Source organism: Ischnura elegans, chromosome 8 (genome assembly GCF_921293095.1).
Source record: "Ischnura elegans chromosome 8, ioIscEleg1.1, whole genome shotgun sequence".
In the NCBI taxonomy this organism is placed as follows: Eukaryota; Metazoa; Arthropoda; class Insecta; order Odonata; family Coenagrionidae; genus Ischnura; species Ischnura elegans.
In genome coordinates, this window is record NC_060253.1 from 99,785,990 (window position 1) to 99,808,979 (window position 22,990).

Sequence of the window (22,990 nt, forward strand, 5' to 3'; positions counted from 1 at the left end):
TGACACATCTAAGGACACGCCTCGACCCTATATCACATCACCGTTCCGTCGACGTGTCTTTGATCAAGTCCACAGTCTTGATCATCCCGGTTCCAACTCCACTCTTAAAAACATATCCAACCGCTACGTTTGGCCGTAAATGTCCAAGGACTGTCGCACTTGGGTTCGCAATTGCCTTCCATGCCAACGATCCAAAGTGCATCGTCACGTATTGTCTCCTCTGGCTAACTTCACCATACCTACAGCACGTTTCGACCACGTCCACGTCGATATCGTCGGACCTCTGCCTTACGCCTCTGGGTTCCGATATCTTCTCACGATGATCGACCGTTTTTCACGTTGGCCGACAGCAGAACCTCTCGCTGACATCACTGCCGAATCCGTCTGCCGAGGTTTTCTCCTAGGATGGGTTGCCCACTACGGTTGTCCAAAACGCCTCACCTGCGATCGAGGACGACAGTTCGAATCAGGACTCTTCAAAAAGCTCTGCGCCACCCTGGGCATTGCTCTTCACCCTACCACAAGCTACCATCCTCAAGCTGATGGAATGCTAGAACGTTGGCACCGCCCTCTCAAGACAACACTAATGACGCACTCCCCGGAGTCCTGGATCGACGCACTGCCAATGGTTCTCCTCGGACTCCGCACCACCTGGCGCGAGGGCCTGAAGGCTTCACCAGCGGAACTCCTCTATGGAGAACGGCTGCGTCTCCCGGGTGATTTCTTCGCCGACTCTCCGGCAAGCATCGGTTCTGAGGATCTGGTCTCTCGGTTGCGTACTCACATGTCAAAAGTGAGACCAACTCCTGCATCTCATCATTCCAACAGCCGGAAAATCTTTGTTCACAAAGCTCTAGCCAAGACGTCGCACGTCTTCCTGCGACAAGACGCAGTTCGGACGGCCCTCCAGCCACCATATCTAGGGCCATATCCAGTCATCACCCGCAGCGAGAAAACATTCACCATCAACATCAACGGGAAACCAACAGTCGTCTCCATCGACCGACTTAAGCCTGCGCACATTCTCCAGCCGCACGATTTTCAAGAAAGGACATCGAGACCTTCTGAACCGACCTCCGGAAAACCATCTTCCGCGCCATCGACCGGGACGTCGCCTTCGCCCGCGGACACCTCTGCCGCCCCCCCTCCAACGACGCGCTCGGGTCGGACTCTTCGTTCACCTGTACGCTACAACGCCAGCTGTCTTTCCCCGGGGGGGAGTAGTGTGGCGGCCGCACCTCCTGCCTCGCCGCCACACCGCTTGCCCGGAGGCAAGTTAAAGCACGCTCCGTCATCACTTCCTTCCAACAGTCCAGATAGCCCAGCGGTAGCGCGGTCGTTTCCCAAGCGGGCGGCCCGGGTTTGATTCTCCGTGTCGGAAAATTTTATTATATAATTTTTCTGGCCTTCTAGAATTCCCTTCTAGAAGTTTCTTTAATGTTCAAGAAAAGTAGCATAGAACATACTGGAAGTTGGCAAAATTGAATAAATACTGCGGCCTTTCGGCCGGCAGTTAAGTGTTGTATTGTACACAGATCAATAAACTTCGTCCAAACCATTCCATCGAATCTTCATTGTTAGCAGCCTACCTAGACGCCTGCTACAAATAAAAAAGGAAATAAAGAAACGAGGAAATAAAAAAAGGACAAAAAAGAAGGAAGAAAGGAAAAAAGGAAATAGGGAAAAAAGGAAATATGGAAATAAGGAAAAAAATAAATAAGGAGAAAAGAAAGTATTAAAAAAGGATATCAGAAAAAAGGAAAAAAATAAACAAAGGAAACAAACGAAAAAATAAAAAAAATAAAGAAATAACGAAAAAAGGAAACAAGGAAAAAAGGAAATATGGAAAAAAGGATATAAGGAAATAAAGAAAAACGATAATAAGAATAAAAGGAAATTAGGAAAAGAGGACATAAGGAAAAAAGGAAATGAGGAAAAAAAGAAATCAGAAAAAAGGAAAAAAGGACAAAAAAAATAAGGAAAGAAGGAAAAAAATGAAAAAAGGAAAAAAAGGACATGTGAAAAAAGGGGAAAAATTGAATCTAGGAAAAAAAAAGATAAAAAGAAATAAGGAAATAAGAAAAAAAAGAAAATATGGAAAAAAGGAAATAGGAAAAAAGCGAAAAAAAGGGAATAAGGGAACTAGGACATAAGGAAAAAAGGAAAAAAGGATAATAAGAAATAAGGAACTAAGGAAAAAAGGAAATTAAGTAAAAAGGATATAAGGAAATAAGGGAAAAAGGAAATGAGAAAATATGGAGAAAAAAGGAAATAAGGAAAAGAGGGAAAAAGAAATAAGGAAAAAAAAGAAATAAGGAAATAAGATAAAACGGAAATAAGGAAAAAAGGAAATAAGGAAATATGGAAAAAAGGAAATAAGGAAAAAAGCAAAAAAAAAAGAAAATATGGAAAAAAAGAAATAAGGAAAAAAGAAATAAGGAAAAAAGGAAATAAGGAAAAAAGAAAAAAAAGGAAAAATAAAATATGGTAATAAGAAAATCAGCAAATAAGAAATACGGAAAAAGGGAAGAAAAATAAAAAAATAAGGAAACAAGGACATAACGAAATAAGGAAAAAGTAATTTAGGAAGAAATTGAAAAAGGAAAAAAAGGAACAAAGGTAAAATTGAAAAAAGGAAATAATTAAAAAGGGAAATAAGTAAAAAAGGAAATAATGTAAAAAGGAAAAAAGGAAAAAAGAAATAAGAAAATAAGGAAATAAGGAAAAAAAGGTAATGAGGAAAAAAGAAAATAAGGAAATAAGGAAATAAGGTAAAAAGGAAATAAGGAAATAAGGGAAAAAGGAAATGAAGAAAAAAGGAAAAAATGAAATAAGGAAAAAAGGAAATAAGGAAAATAGGAAAAAACAAAATGAGGAAAAAAGGAAATAAGGGAAAAAGAAATATGGAAAAAAAGAAATAAGGAAATATGGAAAAACGGAAATATGAAAAAAAAAAAAAAAAAAAAAGGGAAGAAAAAAAGAGAATGAGGGAACAAGGACATAGGGAAAAAAGGAAAAAAGGAAGTAAGGAACTAAGCAAAAAAGGAAATAAGGAAATAAGGTAATAAGGAAATAACGGAAATAAGGAAAATGGAAATAAGGAAAAAAGGAAATAAGGAAAAAAGGAAATAAAGAAATAAGGAAATAGGAGAAAACGAAATAAGGAAATAAGAAAAAATGAAATAAGGAAAAAAGGAAATCAGAAAAAAAGAAAAAAGGACAAAAAACAAGGGAATAAAGAAAAAGGGAAATAAGGAAAAAAGGAATTAAGGAAAAAAAGAAATTAGGAAAAAAAACATAAGGAAAAAGGAAAAAAGAAGCGACGGAAATAATTAAAAAAGGAAAAGAGGAAATAAGGAAAAAAATAAGGAAAGAAAGAAAAAAATGAAAATAGGAAAAAAGGAAAAAAAGGAAAAAACTGAAAAAAGGGAAAAAATGAACAAAGGAAAAAAAAGAAAAAAGGATATATGGAAATAAGGAAAAAAGGAAATATGGAAACAAGGAAATAAGGAAAAAAGGAAAGATAGGAAGGAAATAAGGGAACAAGGACGTAGGAAAAAAAGGAAAAAAGGAAGTAAGGAACTAAGGAAAAAAGGAAATAAGGAAATAAGATAAAGAGGAAATGAGGAAATAAGGGAAAAAGGAAATGAGGAAATAAGGAAAAAAGGAAATAAGGAAAAAAGGAGAAAAGGAAATAAGGAAAAGAGGAAAAAACGAAATAAGGGAAAAAGAAATAAGGAAAAAAAAAGAAATACGGAAATATGGAAAAAGCGGAAATAAGGAAAAGAGGAAATAAGGAAAAAAATGAAAAAAGGAAATAAGGAAATAAAAAAAAGGAAAAAGGCAAAAAGGGAATTAGGAGATAAGGATCACAGAGTAATTTTTGCGACGCTAAAAATTGATGTAGCGTCAGTTATAAAGCAAACGTAATATTTTCTGATTTGATAAATGCAACTTCATTAAATTTGGCGAGATGATTAATGACTCCTACACGAAATTCGTAGCTAAAACAGAAGATAAAAGCACAGATGTAACATAGAAACAGAACTTCTGCGCCAAGGAATCAACGAATATATTCCACCAACCACGCTGGTACAACAACGATGTTAGGTTAGACCTTGGGAAACAGAGAAAACTATACAACTCGTACAAAAAGTCCATTACGTTAGGTAATAAATCGAAGGAACTTGAAGCAAAAGAAAGTTACGCTGCGCAACGCTCAATAACCAAGAAATCAATGCGAACTGCAATGCGACAGTTCAAGAAAAAAGTACTCGGTGAATTGCAAGCGTTACACCGATATTCAAAAAGGGAAACAGACATGTCCCAGGCAACCATCGTCCAATGACACTGATGTTAATGACAATGTTAACACCGATTATTCGCAAGAATCCTGAGCATATCGTCGTTAGCAATATCATAACACTCTTGGACAATCGTAACTTTCTCCATAGCTGTTAGCACGGAGGTAGATAATGCGCAACATGCACGCAAAAGGTAGATAATGCGAAACACAGCTCGCGCTCTTTCTTCACAATATTCTCAAACCTAGTGAATCAAAATGACAAGCTGAAGCATTATTTCTAGATTTTAATAAAGCCTTCGACACGGTACCTCACAATAACCTTTTCATAAATTACAATCATTCGGATTAAACGAAACAGGGGTAAACTGGATACACGACTTTCTTAATGATCTTGAACAAAAAGTAGTTCTTGACGGAATTAGATCTATATAAATAACGCTTTCGCGAAAATAGAGACACATCCCCGGAGAAAAACTATGAAATACTCCTATACTGCTCACTACCGCCCCTCAACAGACACCAAATGCACCTAAGCCCTGGAGTGGGACATGAAAGCATGACCTCGGGGTCAGCCGACAGCTTAACCACCCTCGTCGTATGCGCATGAGACCGCATTACGATTCCCGATAGCCCACGCCAACCACGCCGACCAGTACATTCTACAGTATACAACCAAACTATCTGACCTCGTATAAGGTCTAGTTAAGACTGGAAACAGCAGATACTGCACCGCGAAATAACAAGCTCGCGTATTTCGTCGAAATCGGTGAGAAAGAAAACTAGCAGTGAGACGATACATGGTGAGATATTTAATACATATCTGCGATTTGTAAGACCGATTATGAAGTTAATACGGATGTCAATTGGGAGTTAATTAACTGCCTGGCATGTAATCTGCTATTAAGAGGACTATAAAAATACGTGTTGCATACTATGTAGCAACGGGACTACCTCCAGATTTGGCTGAAAAAATAAAAGTTAGTCTTTTGAGAGATTTGTCTTTCGAACAAATGTACAAAAAAGTTCTACCTCACGCAAGTAGAAAAATGATAAGAGCTAATTTATACAAAATCAAAGAGTTGTTGCCACTTTCCTTCCAGACATTACTTAATTACTATCTCCCAAAACTACTTAAACGAGTCTTTTCCGCCAGACGCATTTTTGAGCACTTGAAAGTAAAACTTTTGCTAATATTTTGGTCATCATAATTTGGGAATTCACTGTTAAACAGTCGGCCCATTAGTGAATGAATTTTAAGTTGGTTAGATGAGGTGGCATGAGGCACTATGTGAAGCAAATATGGCAGCAACATTTACCGGCGAACTTATGACTAAATTTCAATAAAAGCGGAGTCAATAAAATTAGAAATACCGTTTAACCGTAGCCAAAACAATTTAGAAAGTATAAATAATGCTGCTGAAGAAAACGGGAATAAATACGATACATATATAAGATACATCTCTAACTACCATTTGGGCTAGAAATACATTTCCTCCCGATTAGGTGTCTGTAAGCAGGGACGTGCATAAAGGGTCCAGGGCTCTCCTCGAGATAAGGAAAGTGAAGGAAGAATTAAAAAAGTAGCTTTATAAAGCACGCGATAGGGTATTGCTTGGATACTCCGTCATGCATGCATATTATAACTCGTATATATGTATAATAAAATATCTAGGGATATCCTCCTTTAAAACAAGTTAACCTAGCCATACATTGATCTTGGCCCCCGCTATTAATATAGATCCATCATTTTAAGTAATTGCTACGCACATTTTGCCCGAGTATGGGCGAGAGCTAGAGAAATACAAACCCGAAGGACCGAAAATGCCTAACAATACGAATGCCTCTTTTCGCCGCAGTTATGCTCTGAATTGGGCCAAAGCAATGCTTACTTACGGGTATCTTTTTTAGAAAAAAGTTAAGCACAGGAAATACTATGGGGCGGAAATGTTTTTGATGTAAATTATCCAACGTAGAAATAAATTCTCTATCATTTGCTTTTTGTTGAATTGAAATAGATCACCTCATTCAGACGATAGAGACCCTCAAACTCGGGTGTCTTGCTTTTTTACAGACAGTGGCGGTGTTTATTCACTTAAAGGGTGAATATACCTTGAAATGAGTATCTATATACGCCACTGCCTACTGAACCTCTTCTCGTCGCCATGCAGTATCACGAGGGGCGGTCTGGGGTGGTTGGGGGCCCTAGGCTGGGGATCAGCATGGGGACATCCTTACCGGGGCCCTTTCCCGTAAAATTTAAGAAATTGCATGCCTGGAAATGGACTTAAACGTTATTCTGGCTCTTAAAAACTAAATAAAATTTAATAAAAATAGCAATTTCGTCGGAAAAATACCATGAAAATTGAGAATTTCACGGATTATAAAATTTAATAATTTATTATGGTTCCATAATCTATTTAGTGAATTTGTTCCTTGAAACTGAAATGAAATCTAAAAAATCTCTTACATAGCCTTTTCAAAAAACCCCTGCAAAAAATGATCAGGTTATCTTTTATCTTCTGACATATTTATTTTGTATTATTTTTATAATATTTTTACACTGAGTGTGCTGTAAATAAAGCAGATAATGAAAATGTAGAATTTCATAAGAGCAAAAAAAAAACTTAAGAGTAATCGGAGTCTTTTTTCATTACACCTTTCATATACGCCTCACGATACACGCGAGTGTTGTGAGGGGGCCCCAAAACTCGGGGCCCTCGGCGATTGCCGACCTGCCCAGACCGCCCCTGAGTATCACACACTGCAGGGTATAGTCAATATCGCACCTGGGTAAATGTACTACACAAATTAATTGACCTCACGTTGCTAATACAGCCGCTCCGGGCGCAATGAAATAGATAGAGTCACAAACTTTAAGTAAGGATATTCTTAACTGGTCAGATTCAGACAATATCGGGTAGTCTTCTAGCAACGAATCCGAGCTCTTATTCGGCGTCGCGTCGGTTGAATGCTATCGCGGTAACATTGCACAAAATCACGGCTATCCGAATAAAAAATCGAATAGATATTCTCTTAAGGGATACATTTATCGATGATTGCGAGAATGAATACCTAATCCACAATACAAGCTACTTTTCTCCAATTGGGAAACTGTAATACTGATTCCAAGTGAGTTTTCTCTCTTCGTGAAGCTGGATTCTTAAGCAATTTCCGAAGACGCGTAACACCCACACGACCAGTCCTTTTCAGGATTACGCTCTTAAAACACACGCTATCAGCTTCAAATGTTTAGGGTAAATAACGTATAAATTGCTGAATATACAGGAGAAAGAAAATTTTCGTCACGAAATTTTAACCCCGGATAACTGTTGCCAGTAGGAACCAAAATTACTAATGATTTTTACACCGAAAACGCACACTTTTTAAATTACAGAAACTTTTAGCCAAGCGCTCTGATTGGCCGCGAGTTTGCCCTGTTGTCAGATGCTGTGGACAACTCACGACTTCGAATGCTTTGGTTGCCGGAGATCGCGATGTATCCAAGGCATCCGGCAACAGAGAAAACTCGCGGTCAATTGAAGCGCTTGGCTCAAAGTTTCTGTAGTTTAAAAATGGTTCGTTTTCTACCAATACATCATTAGTAATTTTGGTTCTAATTGACACCAGCCATCCAGGGTTAAAATTTTGTGACACAATTTTTCTCCACCCTGTATGTATCTACAGAAAAAATCGCCGGGTTATTCTTCTCTATTGAATAATCTTCCATTTCTGTAGGTACATAAAATTTAGTTTCGCTAGTGGTGATAGTCGCAAGGCGTTGAGATTCCCTCAACCTACAACCTTCCATCCATAGCCGTACCCTGGAAGCATCGTAGGGCTATCATTGCGGCGGCGCCCCCTAATCCTTACCTGTCCTCTCTCCTCCCCTCTTAGGGTTCGTGGGCGTAGAGGTCTTTGACTTGGTTCCCAGACCATGCAAGTATATCCCCGCTGGCCCACCCTGAAAAACCCGAACCAACTGTTCAAAATTTGCCTGTATCTCAAATTGTACATCAGAATTTCGTGAAATGCAACTTTTTATATATTTGAGGAACAGTCATACGTTGACAATGGTCAAATGTACACACATTCAAAATGTCAAGATGAAAGTTTAAGTTTTGATGGAGTAATTTGTCACCAAAAAAGAACGCGACGGTCTAGAGAGACTGAAAAACGTGCGGAAGGTTGAAAATTTGAAGGAGGCTAAGCATCAGCTGGCTTTTAAAGAATGTTGAACAATGAATAGAGGAGGATGTCACCAACAAATCAGTTGAAGAGAGTTGGAAAACCATTAGAAATGTTCTACAGGCAGCAGCTGACGAGGCTCTTGGAAGAAGAAAAGGCGTAGTGAATAAAACTATGGATCACGGAGGAAGCCTTAGATATCATAGATAGAAAAAAAGAAGTATAAGACTGCGAAAACAGAGTGAGGACAGTACTAGAAAATAAGAAACGAGATGTTTCGTAAAGCAAGGAAGGCTAAAGAAGCGCGGATTCCAGCAGAGCTAATTAAAAATGCAAGAGAAAAGACGCTGAACTTGCAGTACAAAATCATAAGTGAAATGCATTCAACAGGGGAGATACCATAGGACTTCGAGAGGAATATTGTAATCCCAATTCCCAAGAGGAAAAGAGCGGAGAACTGAACATTTTTGGACCATACGCCTGAAAAAACATGCGTCGAAGATACTGACAAGGATAATCTAAAGATGAATAGAACGAAGAGCAGAAGAGTACTTATACGAAGACCAATTCAGAAAAAGTAAAGGCACAAGGGAAGATACATAGATCATCAGGCTGCTAATAAAGAAAAGATTGGAAAAAATAAGCCAACGTTAGTTGGGTTCGTGGACTTTTAGAAGGCATTCGATAACGTAGATTGGAAAACAATGCAGGGCAAAGAAATTGGAGTGCTTTACAATTAAAAAAGAATTATCCACGGTTTATACAAAAACCAAGTAGCGGTGATAAGATCAGTGCCCAACTGAGAAGAAGCAAAAATTATGGAAGGATTGATAAAAGGATGTGCTTCGTCACCCGTGATTTTCAACGTCTATATCAAGATAGTCAATAATGAAATCAAAGAAAAGGCCTGGGAGTGAATATCCATGGAGAAAAAGTTAGCATGCTAAGATTTGCCGAAGGACATAGCAGTCATAGCAGAGACAGAGGAGACTTGAAAAATACTCTAGTTAATATGGGTTGGTTAATGGATAGATATCACCTGAAAATAAGCACAAAGAAAGCCAAGGTATAAGTGTGTAGCAGAAGAAACGAAGTCAAGACTTGCATTAGGCATTGTTAAGTGAGGCATGGACAATGACAGCTGCAGAGAAATCAAGGATAGAGGCCTTCGGAATGCGGTGCTACAAAAGAATTGGGAGGATCAAATGAATCGACCGAGTAAGAAACGAGGAGATCCTAAGAAGAGAAGGGGAGAAGAGAAACCTCATTAAAACCTTGACGAGATGACGAAACAATCTTTAAGCCCTCATTTTGATACATGATGGTCTGATGAAGACAATCGTTGAGGGACAAGTGGAAGGCAAGAACGGAAAACGAAGACCTCAAGCAAAATACATGGAGCAGGAGAAGAATGACGTGAAAGAGAAGAAATACGTAGGTTGAACAGATTAGCTGATAGGAGGCTTTCCTTCCCTACTAGGAGAAGAGGAGATGTCACTACGAATGGACGTTTGGAAGGGATATATTGGAGGATATGTCAAAGCAATGTTGCGGAGCGCCAGGCCCGTAGTCTTTTGCCTCAAAGACGACGCAACAAAAGGGAGGGGGAAGTTAGGAGAAAGGGTTGCTCCGGTCGGCAATAAGTATGATATCTCCAGGGTCGGGATATAACTGAAACGCGTGGTTTACGGTGACGTGCGAGCGCGTGACTATCGCGAAAGAAAATCAAGTTGGCGTGGCCGTGGAGTGAGGTTGTAAGGCGACACAAAACAATCCCATCGAATAAAGTTTAATTTTCACGAGACAAAATTTTGAACCTCTGCAAAAAAATTATCGCACATAAGAAGAAAAAACAATGCGTGATAATTTAAAATTAGCCTTTTTGCACAATAACACTAAATTGAAAAGATAACGTCGAGAAATCACCTCGAATTGACACTCGCATACAAATAAATAAAAATAATCTTATCCTAAACTACTATTAGATAAAACAAAAGAAATTGAAAATAAGAATAAAGCGGCTTGATCTTGAGGTGTCCAATTGAGTATTTAAGTTAGAAAGGGAATTGATTCACAGACTTTTGTAAGGGAAATTAAGCGCAGCTTCATGAGTCTGTACTATTTTCGTGGAGGGGTCTTTCAGTCGTAATAAAATACTTTCTCCGCGGAAATTTTTCGGGAAAAAATGGGGCAATTAGGGTGATGGCGAGACTTCACTGGCACAGAGTCTCTAGGGAATTTCTCCTGGAAGGATCAGGGTTTCGGAATTTCACCGAGTGAACTTGGACGGTACTTATCGTTACTTGAAGAATGGTGACGATGTCCACGATGCCAGTGATGTCGATAGCGGGTTGAGACAGCGATATGTTGTCTCCCGTGCGCGTCACGTCGTCCACTTATTCGGTTAGTTCGCCGACCACTTATTCGGTTAGTTCGCCGACCGAATGGAAGTGGACATGTGGGTGCGATATTCGGAACTTCTAATGGGTCGCAACTATTTCCTCCTCTCTCTTGCGCCGACCGACTCCCTTCCGCTCCTAATATTCGCGATCTCCAACACGACTGGACGGCGGCTGCAGCAAACCACGAGCGACATGTGAGCGGACGGCTGTCGATCACGCAAATTCTCTTCTTTTCGGGCATCGCGGCAGCGTCTTATATTCCCTCGGAGCAAGTGGGGAACGAGGTTGTGGAATACGCGTCCACTTGGGAAAAGTCCTATTTAATGCCGGCGAAACGGTTGTGAAGGAGTGGGGTGGGGAGCACACCACCGGCTTTCATCGCCAGAACTTGGTCTCACTGCGGAGAGGGAGGGTAGAACACTCGTCTAAACAGGCAGATAGATGTAAGGGATAAATGAATGGGTCAACCTTTAAGGGAAATGGGATGAGTCTAACCTTTAAGGTTGTCAGATGCCACTGCCAAAAACGTTTCTGCAGACGTGTACGCCTCGGTTGCTCATACCACCTGCGTGAATGTGTCTGTGAGGTGCCTCGTTCGGCACTGATTTATCGTGAGAATGTTTCTTTAAAGTGGTCAGTAGCCATTTTCAGCCAAAATCTTCTTAACTATTGGCACATTATCCCCAGGACCTTAGACCATACCTACCTATAGGAGCGGGGAACCATTTAGAGCCAAAAGGGCTCTATCCGTTGGAATAGAAAATATGTTAATGGGTGAGTATGAAATTGGAGGATAATGTTCATTATGGTCAAAGCCAGGTGCAATTTAATTCAGAAAGAGTGAAATGAAAATGAGATGGATTATAAAAGAGGGAGTTAGCGTCGTTTGCACTGAGCTGAGCCACGCATCAGCAGAAACCCAAGTCCTCGTTGCACTCCATACGGACTGAAAATGTTAGATTGAGGGCAGGAGAATCACCTCGAAAGGAGACTTGGCTCCAATTATGGAACGACAAATGTGCTCAAAGCGAAAGCAAATCCTGGGAGGAGTTGATAAAGAGGGAGTGTCCTCATTTGAGAATGCATTTTTTTGTGTATTATTGTCCTTCGGTGCGTTTGGTTTTCTTATAATTCTTTTGAACTCGGAAAAACGCAATTTTCGACGAAAATGAGCGGATTTCCATGGCGTGTTGACCAATTAGGACACATTAAAAGCGAGAATTATTGGAAATTTTAGTGAAAAGGTACTCAATAAAAGTGTTAACAAGTTGAAAATGCTCAATCCAACATTAAAGAGGAGATTAGCAGTCCCAACCTGCCTGTTCCACAGCTAGGCTGACTCTGCTGCGACACTGGTCGTTACCTTGTCGCATATGCGTGTCTACGCGAAGTATTAATTTATCACTTCCTTGCAGTAATTTCGATATACGCTTAACTCTATTCACAACTTAAAGACCGTTTCACACGGGGCACGTACTTGAACAATCTGACATGAGTACAAAGGCGCGGTCACAATTGCGTCGAGTAAAGCGGTGAATTGCTAGCACACATACGAGAATGCGTGGAGGTGAGATGGGAAAATAGCCCGTTTAATTCCGTTCATGCACCCGCGCAATTCCAAGCCATTTTAGAAATTAATGCAGATCTATCCTGTGCAATTCCGTGCCCCGTGTAAAACGGCCTTAACACCGAGACGATTATTTTTTCCACTAGTGGCCATTACCTTGAACTCTGTTCGTGTATTACAAATGTGCATACAGTCTGAAGTCAGAGGTAAACTACGCGATGTATTTTCGAAAGCGTGCAATTGTGTCATGCGAGCACAAATTTACTCGTCTCACGACGTGCACCTACTTGCGAGAATTTTTTCTTTCGCGCTTCGTGGCCCCCTGCCTCGCACCCGCGACGGCTAATTTCGAGAGGGGCAGGAAGTGAATTCGTGGATTGGAGTCGAAGTGGTCCGTTCGCATTGAATGCAAAAATAACATGCAGTCCGCCAAGGGAAGATAGAGCGATAGAGCGACGGTTGGGCGACGGACGTTCATCACATCACGGAGGCAGGAAGATAATTCAAGCCTGGAGTCAAAAGGGTCCCGTGGCATTGAATGCGACAATGAAATGCGGTCCGTCGACGGAAGTTCCAGCGACGCTGGTCCCGCTTTTGCTCGTTTTTTGTCCGAAACTTTAAGCAATGTCGAGCTCCAGCTTGGATCCAAGTCCAAAATGTGCATGCTGAGTTACTGCGTCGAAAGTACCGAACCCCATCCCTGTATCACTTGGTACGATTGAGATATACCCTAAAATGTGACGGCATACAATACACTTAGCTAACGCTACTAACTTCAATTTATCGATTGTAAAAAGGCCACCCGCCACGCATGCTATACGCCTTGAAATGCTCAAATAATATCAGGGTTCCACTAAATTATAAAATTCACGGTTTCTTCCAGGTTTTCACGGTCTGTTGATAAGCCATTTTAGAAAGAAATATTGATCACATAAAAATCATCGGCCGCACGTTAGCTAAAAATATAGCAATCGCCATAAACGCCAGGAATGCAAAACGCATCAATGAAAGAGCTCTTATGACATCGCCTATCGTTAGCAAAATTTAGGGCCGGCTAAAGATTGTGAGTGGGAAAATGGAGGGTGACAGGGAAGTGAAGAGGTGTCTGATTTCTCGCCAGGGTTAATGATCACTTTGGTTAAAGGTCTTCCAATCGCAGCCTTGAGGTCTGTGTCGTCATGACACACGGACAAATATTTGCGTTTCGAATATACGCGTGCAGATAAATGCTTGGACAGTGTCTGCGAGTGACTGACCTTGAAATAACGATCGACATATCGATTTTTCTTTCGATCCGTCAATCGCAGATCAATCTACAATCAAGTTTGAGAGGTTTTTAAGGTTTTACGACGAATATCAGGGCTATTTCCAGGTATTTTACAGTAGACGAAATTCACGGCTTATTCACGGTTTTCACGGTTGAGTGGGAACCCTCTACTATGCTTGAACCTCCCGCTTCGCCAGTGTGAACAGACACAATCACGAATCAGCGGTAGAATCAATTTTCAGCAACATTATTACACATGTGATTACGCAGTAGGGTAGGTACATCTACCCTTCCACCATTTCTTATCATTCAGCAACAAGAAATGCCTATTGCATTCCGGGAGTTAAATCGGAAAAGAGTAACCCTTGCGGCATTTCTTTCTCTCCCTCACGGAGAGGAATATGGATCAAATTCTTGTGTTTTCTCTTGCATTTCAAGCACAGACTTGGCACTATATTTTATGAGAAACTAAAGAAGAAAGACTGAAAATCGAAGTAAAATAGGAATATAAGTGATTCAGCTAAAAGTTGACCATGGCCCAATTTCTGAAAAAATTAAAAATATGCAACAGATGATTATCTAAAGCCAACTTGTCCATGCTTATCAGATGAAGATGCAATATTTATGTGAGGTACTGCATACCACCAAGGGGCCATAGAAAGTAATGACCTCACTGAATACCACTATGACCTTTATCTGCCCCTGGATCAAGTGGCACAAATTAGAGTATCTAATGAAATCAGGATGAGCTGTGACAATACAATATTCTTAGCTTTTTTACCACTGTATGGAGGATGAAAGGGAAGCATGGGAAGGGTTTGGAGCACTTAGAGGTCAATAGGGTGGTTTCCTATTATTTTTTTATTGCCTAAATCGAAAGATTATTACTCCTAGAGTACTCAATTTCACGCTTTTAGATTTTTAAATCACGATATCTAATTTTTGCGATTAAATGAGAAGTGAAAATTTTCAAGCGCGCGAAAACACGACGGCTAAGTATGAATGCTGGGAAAAGCCCGTGTGACGTCATTCTGGTTCCCGCTATCGCAAAGTGAGGTGACCTCGGGGTGAGGATGTGTGAGCCACTGAGATGCAGGCTGCTAGCAGGTAGCAGAGTACCCTGTTAGCAGGTAGCGCTTGGCTTCAATAAGGATTATTAATATCTTATCAAACAAATGAAACTTTCCGACCATAGGCAGTTTCAATAGGTGATTATTAAGAGATGTTTCCCTGAGCTCTGTGCCTCATGCATGCATTGGTAATCTCAGATGATGTAAAACTCGTATCTACTCGTAAAGAAACTAGGTCCCTGTGACGTCACATGGAGTGGCATCGTATGGGCGCCAATTTGGCCTTTTTCAAATGTAGTTAAAATTGACCATTGCCATTTGTCTAAACTGGGAATTATAAAACCAAATAATTTGTATATTATGAATACACTAATGGTGGATAACGAATCGCAATCAATGCCTTTCGTTTTCTTTGATGAGGGAAACTACCCTATTGACCAACAAAGTCATAAGCAGACAAGGAAAATTGGTGTGACTGGGCCTCAATGGATACTCACACAATAATGGATGCATAATGCAAGTTAGGAGGTACATTCTCTATATCAATTAACAACAATAAAAGTATAACTACAAGGCTTTCCAGGTAAAAGAACTAGGGAATTAAACCTTTGAATGCTAAGCAAGAGATTTTATCAATAAGAACACACTATTCTGGAAAGATTCTTAAATAAAACGGTCACATTGCCCAGAAGGATATGAGAGTAGCAAATATTTAATCCTTGTTTGTTTGTAATTTTTGTTTGTAGAATTCTATTCAGCTATGACACCATTTTCCTCATATTGTTGATTGCTTAGGACAAATGTTCTACTGTACACATGCTTTTCTATCATACTTCCCACTATATCTAAAGCAGAGTTCAGAAGGCTATCTTGTAGCCTACAGCAGCCAAAATATCAATTTATGACACAACTGTTTACATAGTTCTCAAACAGTCCACACTCCTCAACAGAGATATAATTAATATGTATGAAGTTATCTATGATATAATTTCTGTTGGTTCTCAGAGTGATTTCATTTTGAACACTGAGAATGGTGTCATTATTTTAGGCTCTATTTTTTTCAGGAGAAAGATAAAGAATAGGAACCCCAATTAACAAGATAAACAAAAGAATATTTTAATACCCTAAAGGAACAAAAAAAAAGAAATGAAGACTGGAAATACAATGAAAAGGGCATATAAAAATATATTGACCGATAACGAAATTTTTAAAATACAAGTTAATGTACACATGAGAAAGAAAGGGTAAAACGATATTTGAGGTACACTTAGGCATAAAATCAAAGTAGCACAAAAATAGAATGTACGCATACTTAGGATCAGTCCCAAACAACACTTTTAGATCTAGATGGCAACAAATGGCTAAAGCTGTTGAAGAAAACAAAGAATGATTAAGAAATAATTGAATCATTAATGTACAATTATATACATCAAATATTTTATAGCACAGAATGATTGCATACTTGTTCACTTCATGAAGTAAGATGAATCTAACTGAATATCCTAGTTATAACAGAATGAATAAAAAATATTTCTTCCCATTTTAGAAAATTCAAATAATCTAGTGAAGATACTTTCTATTGCTTTTTTGCAATTGGTGAACCATTTTTAAGATACCCAGAAGAATAAATAAAAGTAGATAATGGAACAAAATAAAAAATAGAACACACAGAATAGTCAGGATTTTGAGCAAGCACATAAATATTAAAATGTCAAAGCAGATCTCACAATGACACTACACTCAATTCTGGTAGGATTGAAGTAGTTTGAAGATAACCTTATAAAATAAGAGCTTGAAATTCAGTACCAATACCCTTCTCCGATGAAAAGAAGAGAAAATTACCAACAAATGAAATGGACCTTAGCCAAACCTTATTGCTTGAATTGCATTATTTTATCTCACAGATACCTACTTGTGAATTTTGATAGGTACTACCATGCAACAACTCTTTCATTGAACCATGAAAACAAGTTCATGTCACGTAGTGCTCTGCACTACTCATATACACAAAGAAAAATGGCTGACAGACATAACTGTTCTCACCAAACGCACGTACTTATATTAAGAGTAAACTTGAGAATCTTGAAAGCAGCACATAACAAACCATCATGACAGTATCTCAACTTCTACAATATTGTACGCAATTACAGAAAGCATCTTGTACATTAAAAAGAAATATTTTTAACTGAGGAAGGCGCTGCCAAATAATTTACTTCCGAAAAGATAAAACAGTTTAATATCATTACCATCATAGAATCGATATACCATTTCTATCGCCAAAACTGATATTTTTGGCAACTGAATTTCAATCAGTAAAAAAAATAATATGATGAATATTGACAGTGCTATTGAATCGAAGTAGATTTGTAGAAGTAAGGATTTAAAAAATCATTCCTACTACAGCAATCCTTAACACCTTTTCACTGCAAAAAACTTGTATTTTTTCCGTAAAAATAGTTTCATTGACTTGTTTGCCTTGAGGTATCACAGAAATTTCCATTTGCCAATGGCCTAGCAAGGAACGATTGAGGAAAAAAAAGGAAAAAAAATAAAATAAAAATCTTCCCTTTTTTGGCTTTCTATTCACAAATCATCCAATTTCAATACAAATGATCGTAGAATTTAAAAAGATCATGAAACATTTCTTCATTATCGCACAGCCATATTTAGCCTTACTTCGTGAGCCATATAATGCACTCATTCACAGGTCGTGGTTTGCAGGATTAGGGTTATGATTTTAAAAATATCCTTCAAACCGAGAAATGTAAATAAACTTTTACTGCTACAGAAATGTAGAAAGAACTATTTATGTATCAAAGCCAACCATCAAGAAATACGTACAAAATACTTCCAACAATTAATAACAATTAGTGAGAATTATAAGGATATATTATCAGAACCTGTAGTGTGTGTGAAGGAACCTTCAACTTTTGTGATGCACAAATTTAAGAAAAATCCTATGAAGTATTAAATATTCCTACTTGACAATCGTACTTACAAATATATACAAGGAACTTAGTACAGATGAATACCATCTGTCATTCTTCACAGAAGAAATTGGAGTAACATTCTTTTTTCAAATTCAACCAGCAAAAAATCACTTACGATGCAAAAAGCAAGTTTACCCAAGTAATTCATGTTCTAGCATGATTCTAGAGACCAATTGCTAATGATGAAGAGTAAAAATATTTTCCTGGGGAGCAACATAATTGGTGTATTGACTCCATTACACCAAGTTTTCACTCATTTGCTCCCCTTGATACCAAATTCAAGAGCTCCCTTTGATTGGGGATGCGACATCCAGAGACACACCGAACAACGCCTCTGGCCACACCATCAGAAAGGAAGGCATTCCACAGCTCATGGTTCTGGAAAGAGAGACGAAAAATAATCATGCATTAAGATATCTTTCCAGGACAAGCATTAAGTATGCGTAGGTTCCACTTTTTTGTAGGTATCGATTCCAGTTTGTTCCTAGCTTCAGCTCTCAGTTCCAGTTCATCAATAGTTGCATCATCATTGCTTAATTTCAAAATTAAGCATGTACATAAATGAGTTAACTCCTTAATATCACACACCGACATCTTCTCTTGAAACAAATTATCAGAGTTAAGAAATTATCAGAAAGAATTATTTCAAAACGTTCATCTCCGTTTTGGTCATAATGAACAAAGAGTAAGTCACTCTTTCGGGCTCTCAAAGCATGCCGTTGGTCACAGCTATTTCGGTGCTGCATATATAAATTGACCAACACACGACACACACGCATATATGCATGCCATATGCACAATAAAAGACTCAAAGAGAAAATATGGAAAGAAAAAATAGAAAGTACATATTAAAACAAAAGGAAAAAGAAAAATACTTTTGCACAGAAGGTGAAATCGTCTAAAAATCTGTGGCAGGGAACAAGCTAAGCAGTTTTAATGCACACTTGAGTTTACATTAAAGAAAACAACCAAAATGTTGTCCATTGTAGCTAACGACCTAAGAAGCCCAGTGCAAGTGAGGAGAGCACCATTAGCAACACTATAGTGGCAGTAGCAAAACGGAAGGAACCAGCTTTTTTTCTGGGTAAGTACACCTCGTATAAACAACTTTCCATGCCTCTTACGCCTAGGATTTTGATACTTGACAGCCTAAATGTAGCTTTGCAAGCTGATGTATCACTATGGTGAACCACCCACAACTGACCTTACCATTGATAACGATGAACTCATCATTTCTGGCAAATGCCAAAAGGTCGGAGTCCATAATGTAAAATCCTAGATATATGTAATTATTTTTGAACAGTAGAGTAGCATCCAGCACACACTTTGCCCACAGCAAGCCTCTTTGCTCCCTTTAAAATATTACACTCATATGCACAGAGAGATGATTTACCCTACTGTGGAGTCTCCCAATGGAAGGCATATTTTCAAGAATTTCTATCTTTGTTAATGATTTCCTTCATTTTCCAGCCTCTCTTGCAAATGACTATCATAAAACATAGGTGAACAAGCCCATGACACACAAAAAATCAGAATCTAGAATGTGCTAACTCACCTTCAAAGAACTGAAATTTCCACACACAACAAGTGAGCGACGAGCACGGGTGAGAGCCACATTTATTCTTCTCATTTCTCCAAGGAAACCAATTTTGTATGATCGTACACATGACATTATAACAACATCTCTTTCTTGGCCTTGGAAGCTGTCTATGGTGTTTACCTCACAAAGAGACTCAGCAGGAATGCCAATAGCAGCTTTTCTGCAGATGAAAAAGATGCATTAATATAGACATCAAATTTGTCTGGACTTGATACATAATAACTAAGCATTCCAGCTAAAACATCAAATTTTCTGAATGGCTCCATTGCATAGAGCACAAGATCAAATTTTTCATGCAATGTTATTCAGAAAACAACCAATGGACAATTAGAAAATCACATTATTATCAATTACGGACATTCTATTTTCAGTCTTCTGTTTCCACCCAGCGGAAAGATGGAAGGGAATTGCTAACAATAAAACTCATTAGTTTGCTTCAAACTTATAGCATAGCATACACCAAACTACTTTCAATGAAGTCCTTGTATTTTCAATACTGAGAATATGTTAATGTAATTCAATATTGCTGAGAACATAGATTTGAATCATTCACAGAAACATAAAATTATTTCAACTTGCTATTCAAACAATTTTTCATTTATACAAGACAAAAATTTCTTCCAACAATTCTAAGCTAACACCAAAGAGAAGAAAACATTTTCATACCTTTTCATTATGGCCCCTTCAATAGCATCTTTCTGTCTTTGATATGGGGTGATTACTCCAATGGAATACCTCCTTTTTTCAGTTTTCTCACTCATTGCAAAGAACAACTTGCTGACTAAATCAGCTTCACTGTCGTTAAGTAATTGACTGAAACAAAGAAAAATTTTTAGTCCACTATGGTGCATAAAAAGTCATCCAAACAAGTAAATTTGATATTAATGGAACTAATCACTAAATATGTACACATGTATGTATTAGAATTAATGTGATCAGAGATTGATAAACACTTTTTGCACTGAGGGTCTCACATGTGCCTTAGCCCTCTAGCCTCGACTTTTTGGTCAATTTTTGAGCCAGTATGACAGTACATAGTAAATATTACTTTCATACTGCCAATCATCATAATATCAGGGTTCCCACTCTAACTGCATTATAAAATTCACAGTTTTTTCCAGATTTCATGGTATAAATGTCATCAAATTCACGGTTTGTAGATAAGGTATTTTAGACAGAAATATTGATCACGCAACAATAATCAGCTGCATGTTAACTAAAAATGTAACACACGCAACAGATGCCTTGAATGCAAACGCAGCAATGAAAGCGCTATCTCTTATGACGTCACCTATAGTTAGCAAAATTCAGGTCCGGCTAAAGGGTGTGTGTGGGAAAATGGAAAGAGCAGGGTGGCAGGGAAGTGAAGAAGTGCCTGATTTTTTGCCAGGGTTAATGTCTTCCAATCGCAGGCTTAAGGTCAATGTGCAGTCATGGCACACGGAACAATTAATAATGCGCTTCGAATACACGTGTGAGTGGACAGTATCTGCACGTGACTCGGCCTTGAAACATGATCGAAACATCGATTTTTCTTTTAATCTGTCTATCGTAAATCTAAAATCAAGTTTGAGAGATTTCTAAGGTTTTGTGACGAAATTCACGGCTTATTCACAGTCTTAAGGTTTTCACGGTTGAGTAGGAACCCTGAATATACAAGAAGTATTCTTCCAGCAAAGAGATACACGATGAGCATAATAACACTACATTCTGTCCAGAACACTAGTTGGTCGAGAAAAACACCTAACTACATAATGGGCAGCAGTAGCCACAATCATTACCCTCAGCTGCACTCTTAAGTCCGTGCACACTGGTAAATTGACTCTACCAAGCAATAATAATAATAATATATTTATTGGTACCACGAGATATGTAATACATATATAGGACCCGTCAAGAATATAAATAAAAGAAAAAAATATATATACACATTTACAAACACAAGAGATTCACAATTGGCAAAAAAGAGCACACACAAAAGAATGTATACATTCAGGAATTTAGATATTCATCAACAGAATAGAAAATATTACCTAAAAGGTACTGCTTCAATTTGGTTCTAAACTTGCTTGGTACTTTCTCATCTTTCAGAGCAGTTGGTAGTTTATTGTAAATCCTACAACTCATAGTGACAGGGCCAGTATTAAATATTGAGAGATTGTGATGTATCACTGCAAAATTATCTCGGCTTCTCGAACCGTAATCATGAATGTCGAGATTTTTAATAAGCATGAGGATAAAATAAAATGGTTAACTTCCACACACTTTTTTCTTAACAAACTACCGACCCGGTTTCGACCTAGATAATGACACTACGTGTCAAAACCGGGTCGGTGGTTTGTTAAGAAAAAAGTGTGTGGAAGTTAACCATTTTATTTTATCCTCATGAATATAAAACATTTCCACTATATATCGCCGGACACTGTGAATTATGTTTTTAATAAGCGTCAGCTTGGATTTGTTATCTCTTATTGACATTACGGCACAAAAGATATATACGCAAGGAAGAGGAAGAATTAGAAGTTTTTTAAATAAATTACGACAGCTATCTCTTCTCCTGGCTTTGCAGATGATCCTAACAGCCCATTTTTGTAATTTAAAACAACCGTGGCAAATACTTTGGCATTATATAAAAGGTGTTAACAGAATGAAACAACTAAAATAACTTACTTTGGATCATTTTGGTCGAACTCCAAGCTGAGGATAACAAATGGTAAAAAGGGTGATTGACGCTCCATCACCAAGTCATCAGGCGTTTTTAATATACCCTGGTAAACATGCATATTTGGCCAGTGGCAAATTTCAGGATGCATTCTATACTGAACATTCAAAACAACAGTCGGAGAGGTATCTTCTGGTATTCTTCCCAAACTGAGAGCTGACCACAGCCGTTCAAAGAGGGACATCTCTAGGCCATTATTTTTGGCCACCTGTAACAAAGCAAATCTCACTGATAGAATTAAAGGAAGAAATTTTAGCCAATGATGTGCAGTTTATGGGTTGAAATGCAAAAAGTACTTCAAGATGATATTTTGAATGAACGTACATACCAGTGAACTTTAGCCAGATGGTATGTTGGAAAAATTACTCAGCAAAATGAATTCAAAGTTTTTCCTTGCAAAAAATTTAAATTCTGAACAGAGCAAAGTAATACTCAAATTTTAAAAATGCTGATGTTACACATGGGTGTACACAGAATGTAAATTTGTACCAGTGCCATTCCAGAAAATTCAAAAAGAAAATTGGCAAATATAACTCTTGGGGTGAAATGTGAAAAAAATCATAAGATGATAACCTAAAACCATTTTGTAAAACAAGGAATGCTTTTATGGAGATCAAATTTTGCAATACTTGTTTTTTTTTCAGTTTAAGAGGAATTGCTTCACCAGGGATTTGAATCAAGGACACTTATTGTTAGTTCAATAGCCAAACAGTGACAAGAGCACCATGCTCCCAAACATAAAGAGATAACAATGAACAGCGTTTACAATTTCTATCGCCCCTTTTGAAATGGCAACATCCTGCCGCGAATGGACAGCCAGGAGGAAACAATTATGTATACTAAATGCAGTAAAAACATTTGCAATGAAAACAATTTAGAAG

The 22,990-nt window shown here is 38.3% G+C and overlaps 2 protein-coding genes across 4 annotated transcripts in view; one reads left to right on the forward strand and one right to left on the reverse strand.

The window, feature by feature from the left end:
- Window positions 1-319: 319 nt before the first annotated feature.
- Window positions 320-8,654, forward strand: LOC124164471. Its single transcript, XM_046541798.1, has 2 exons — window positions 320-1,183; window positions 8,553-8,654. Exons 1-2 carry the CDS (start codon window positions 320-322, stop codon window positions 8,652-8,654), a joined length of 966 nt encoding a protein of 321 aa, XP_046397754.1.
- Window positions 8,655-15,957: 7,303 nt separating this feature from the next.
- LOC124163483 (probable helicase senataxin) overlaps window positions 15,958-22,990 on the reverse strand; it is a 58,271-nt gene continuing 51,238 nt past the window's right edge. For all 3 annotated transcript variants that reach the window (XM_046540422.1, XM_046540423.1, XM_046540421.1), the window contains 4 exons: window positions 22,058-22,317; window positions 20,054-20,200; window positions 19,343-19,547; window positions 15,958-18,165 (listed from right to left, as the gene is read on the reverse strand). In XM_046540422.1, coding sequence (XP_046396378.1) covers window positions 18,037-18,165; window positions 19,343-19,547; window positions 20,054-20,200; window positions 22,058-22,317 — 741 coding nt within the window. In that variant the 3' untranslated portion in view covers window positions 15,958-18,036. The remainder of the gene's footprint in view (window positions 18,166-19,342; window positions 19,548-20,053; window positions 20,201-22,057; window positions 22,318-22,990) is intronic.

Coding starts and splice junctions, on each gene's coding strand:
- LOC124164471 (XM_046541798.1), top strand. CDS start 320: ATGATCGACCGTTTTTCACGTTGGCCGACAGCAGAACCTCTCGCTGAC. Junction 1,184..8,552: donor GTCGGACTCTTCGTTCACCT/GTACGCTACAAC, acceptor AACAATGAATAG/AGGAGGATGTCACCAACAAA.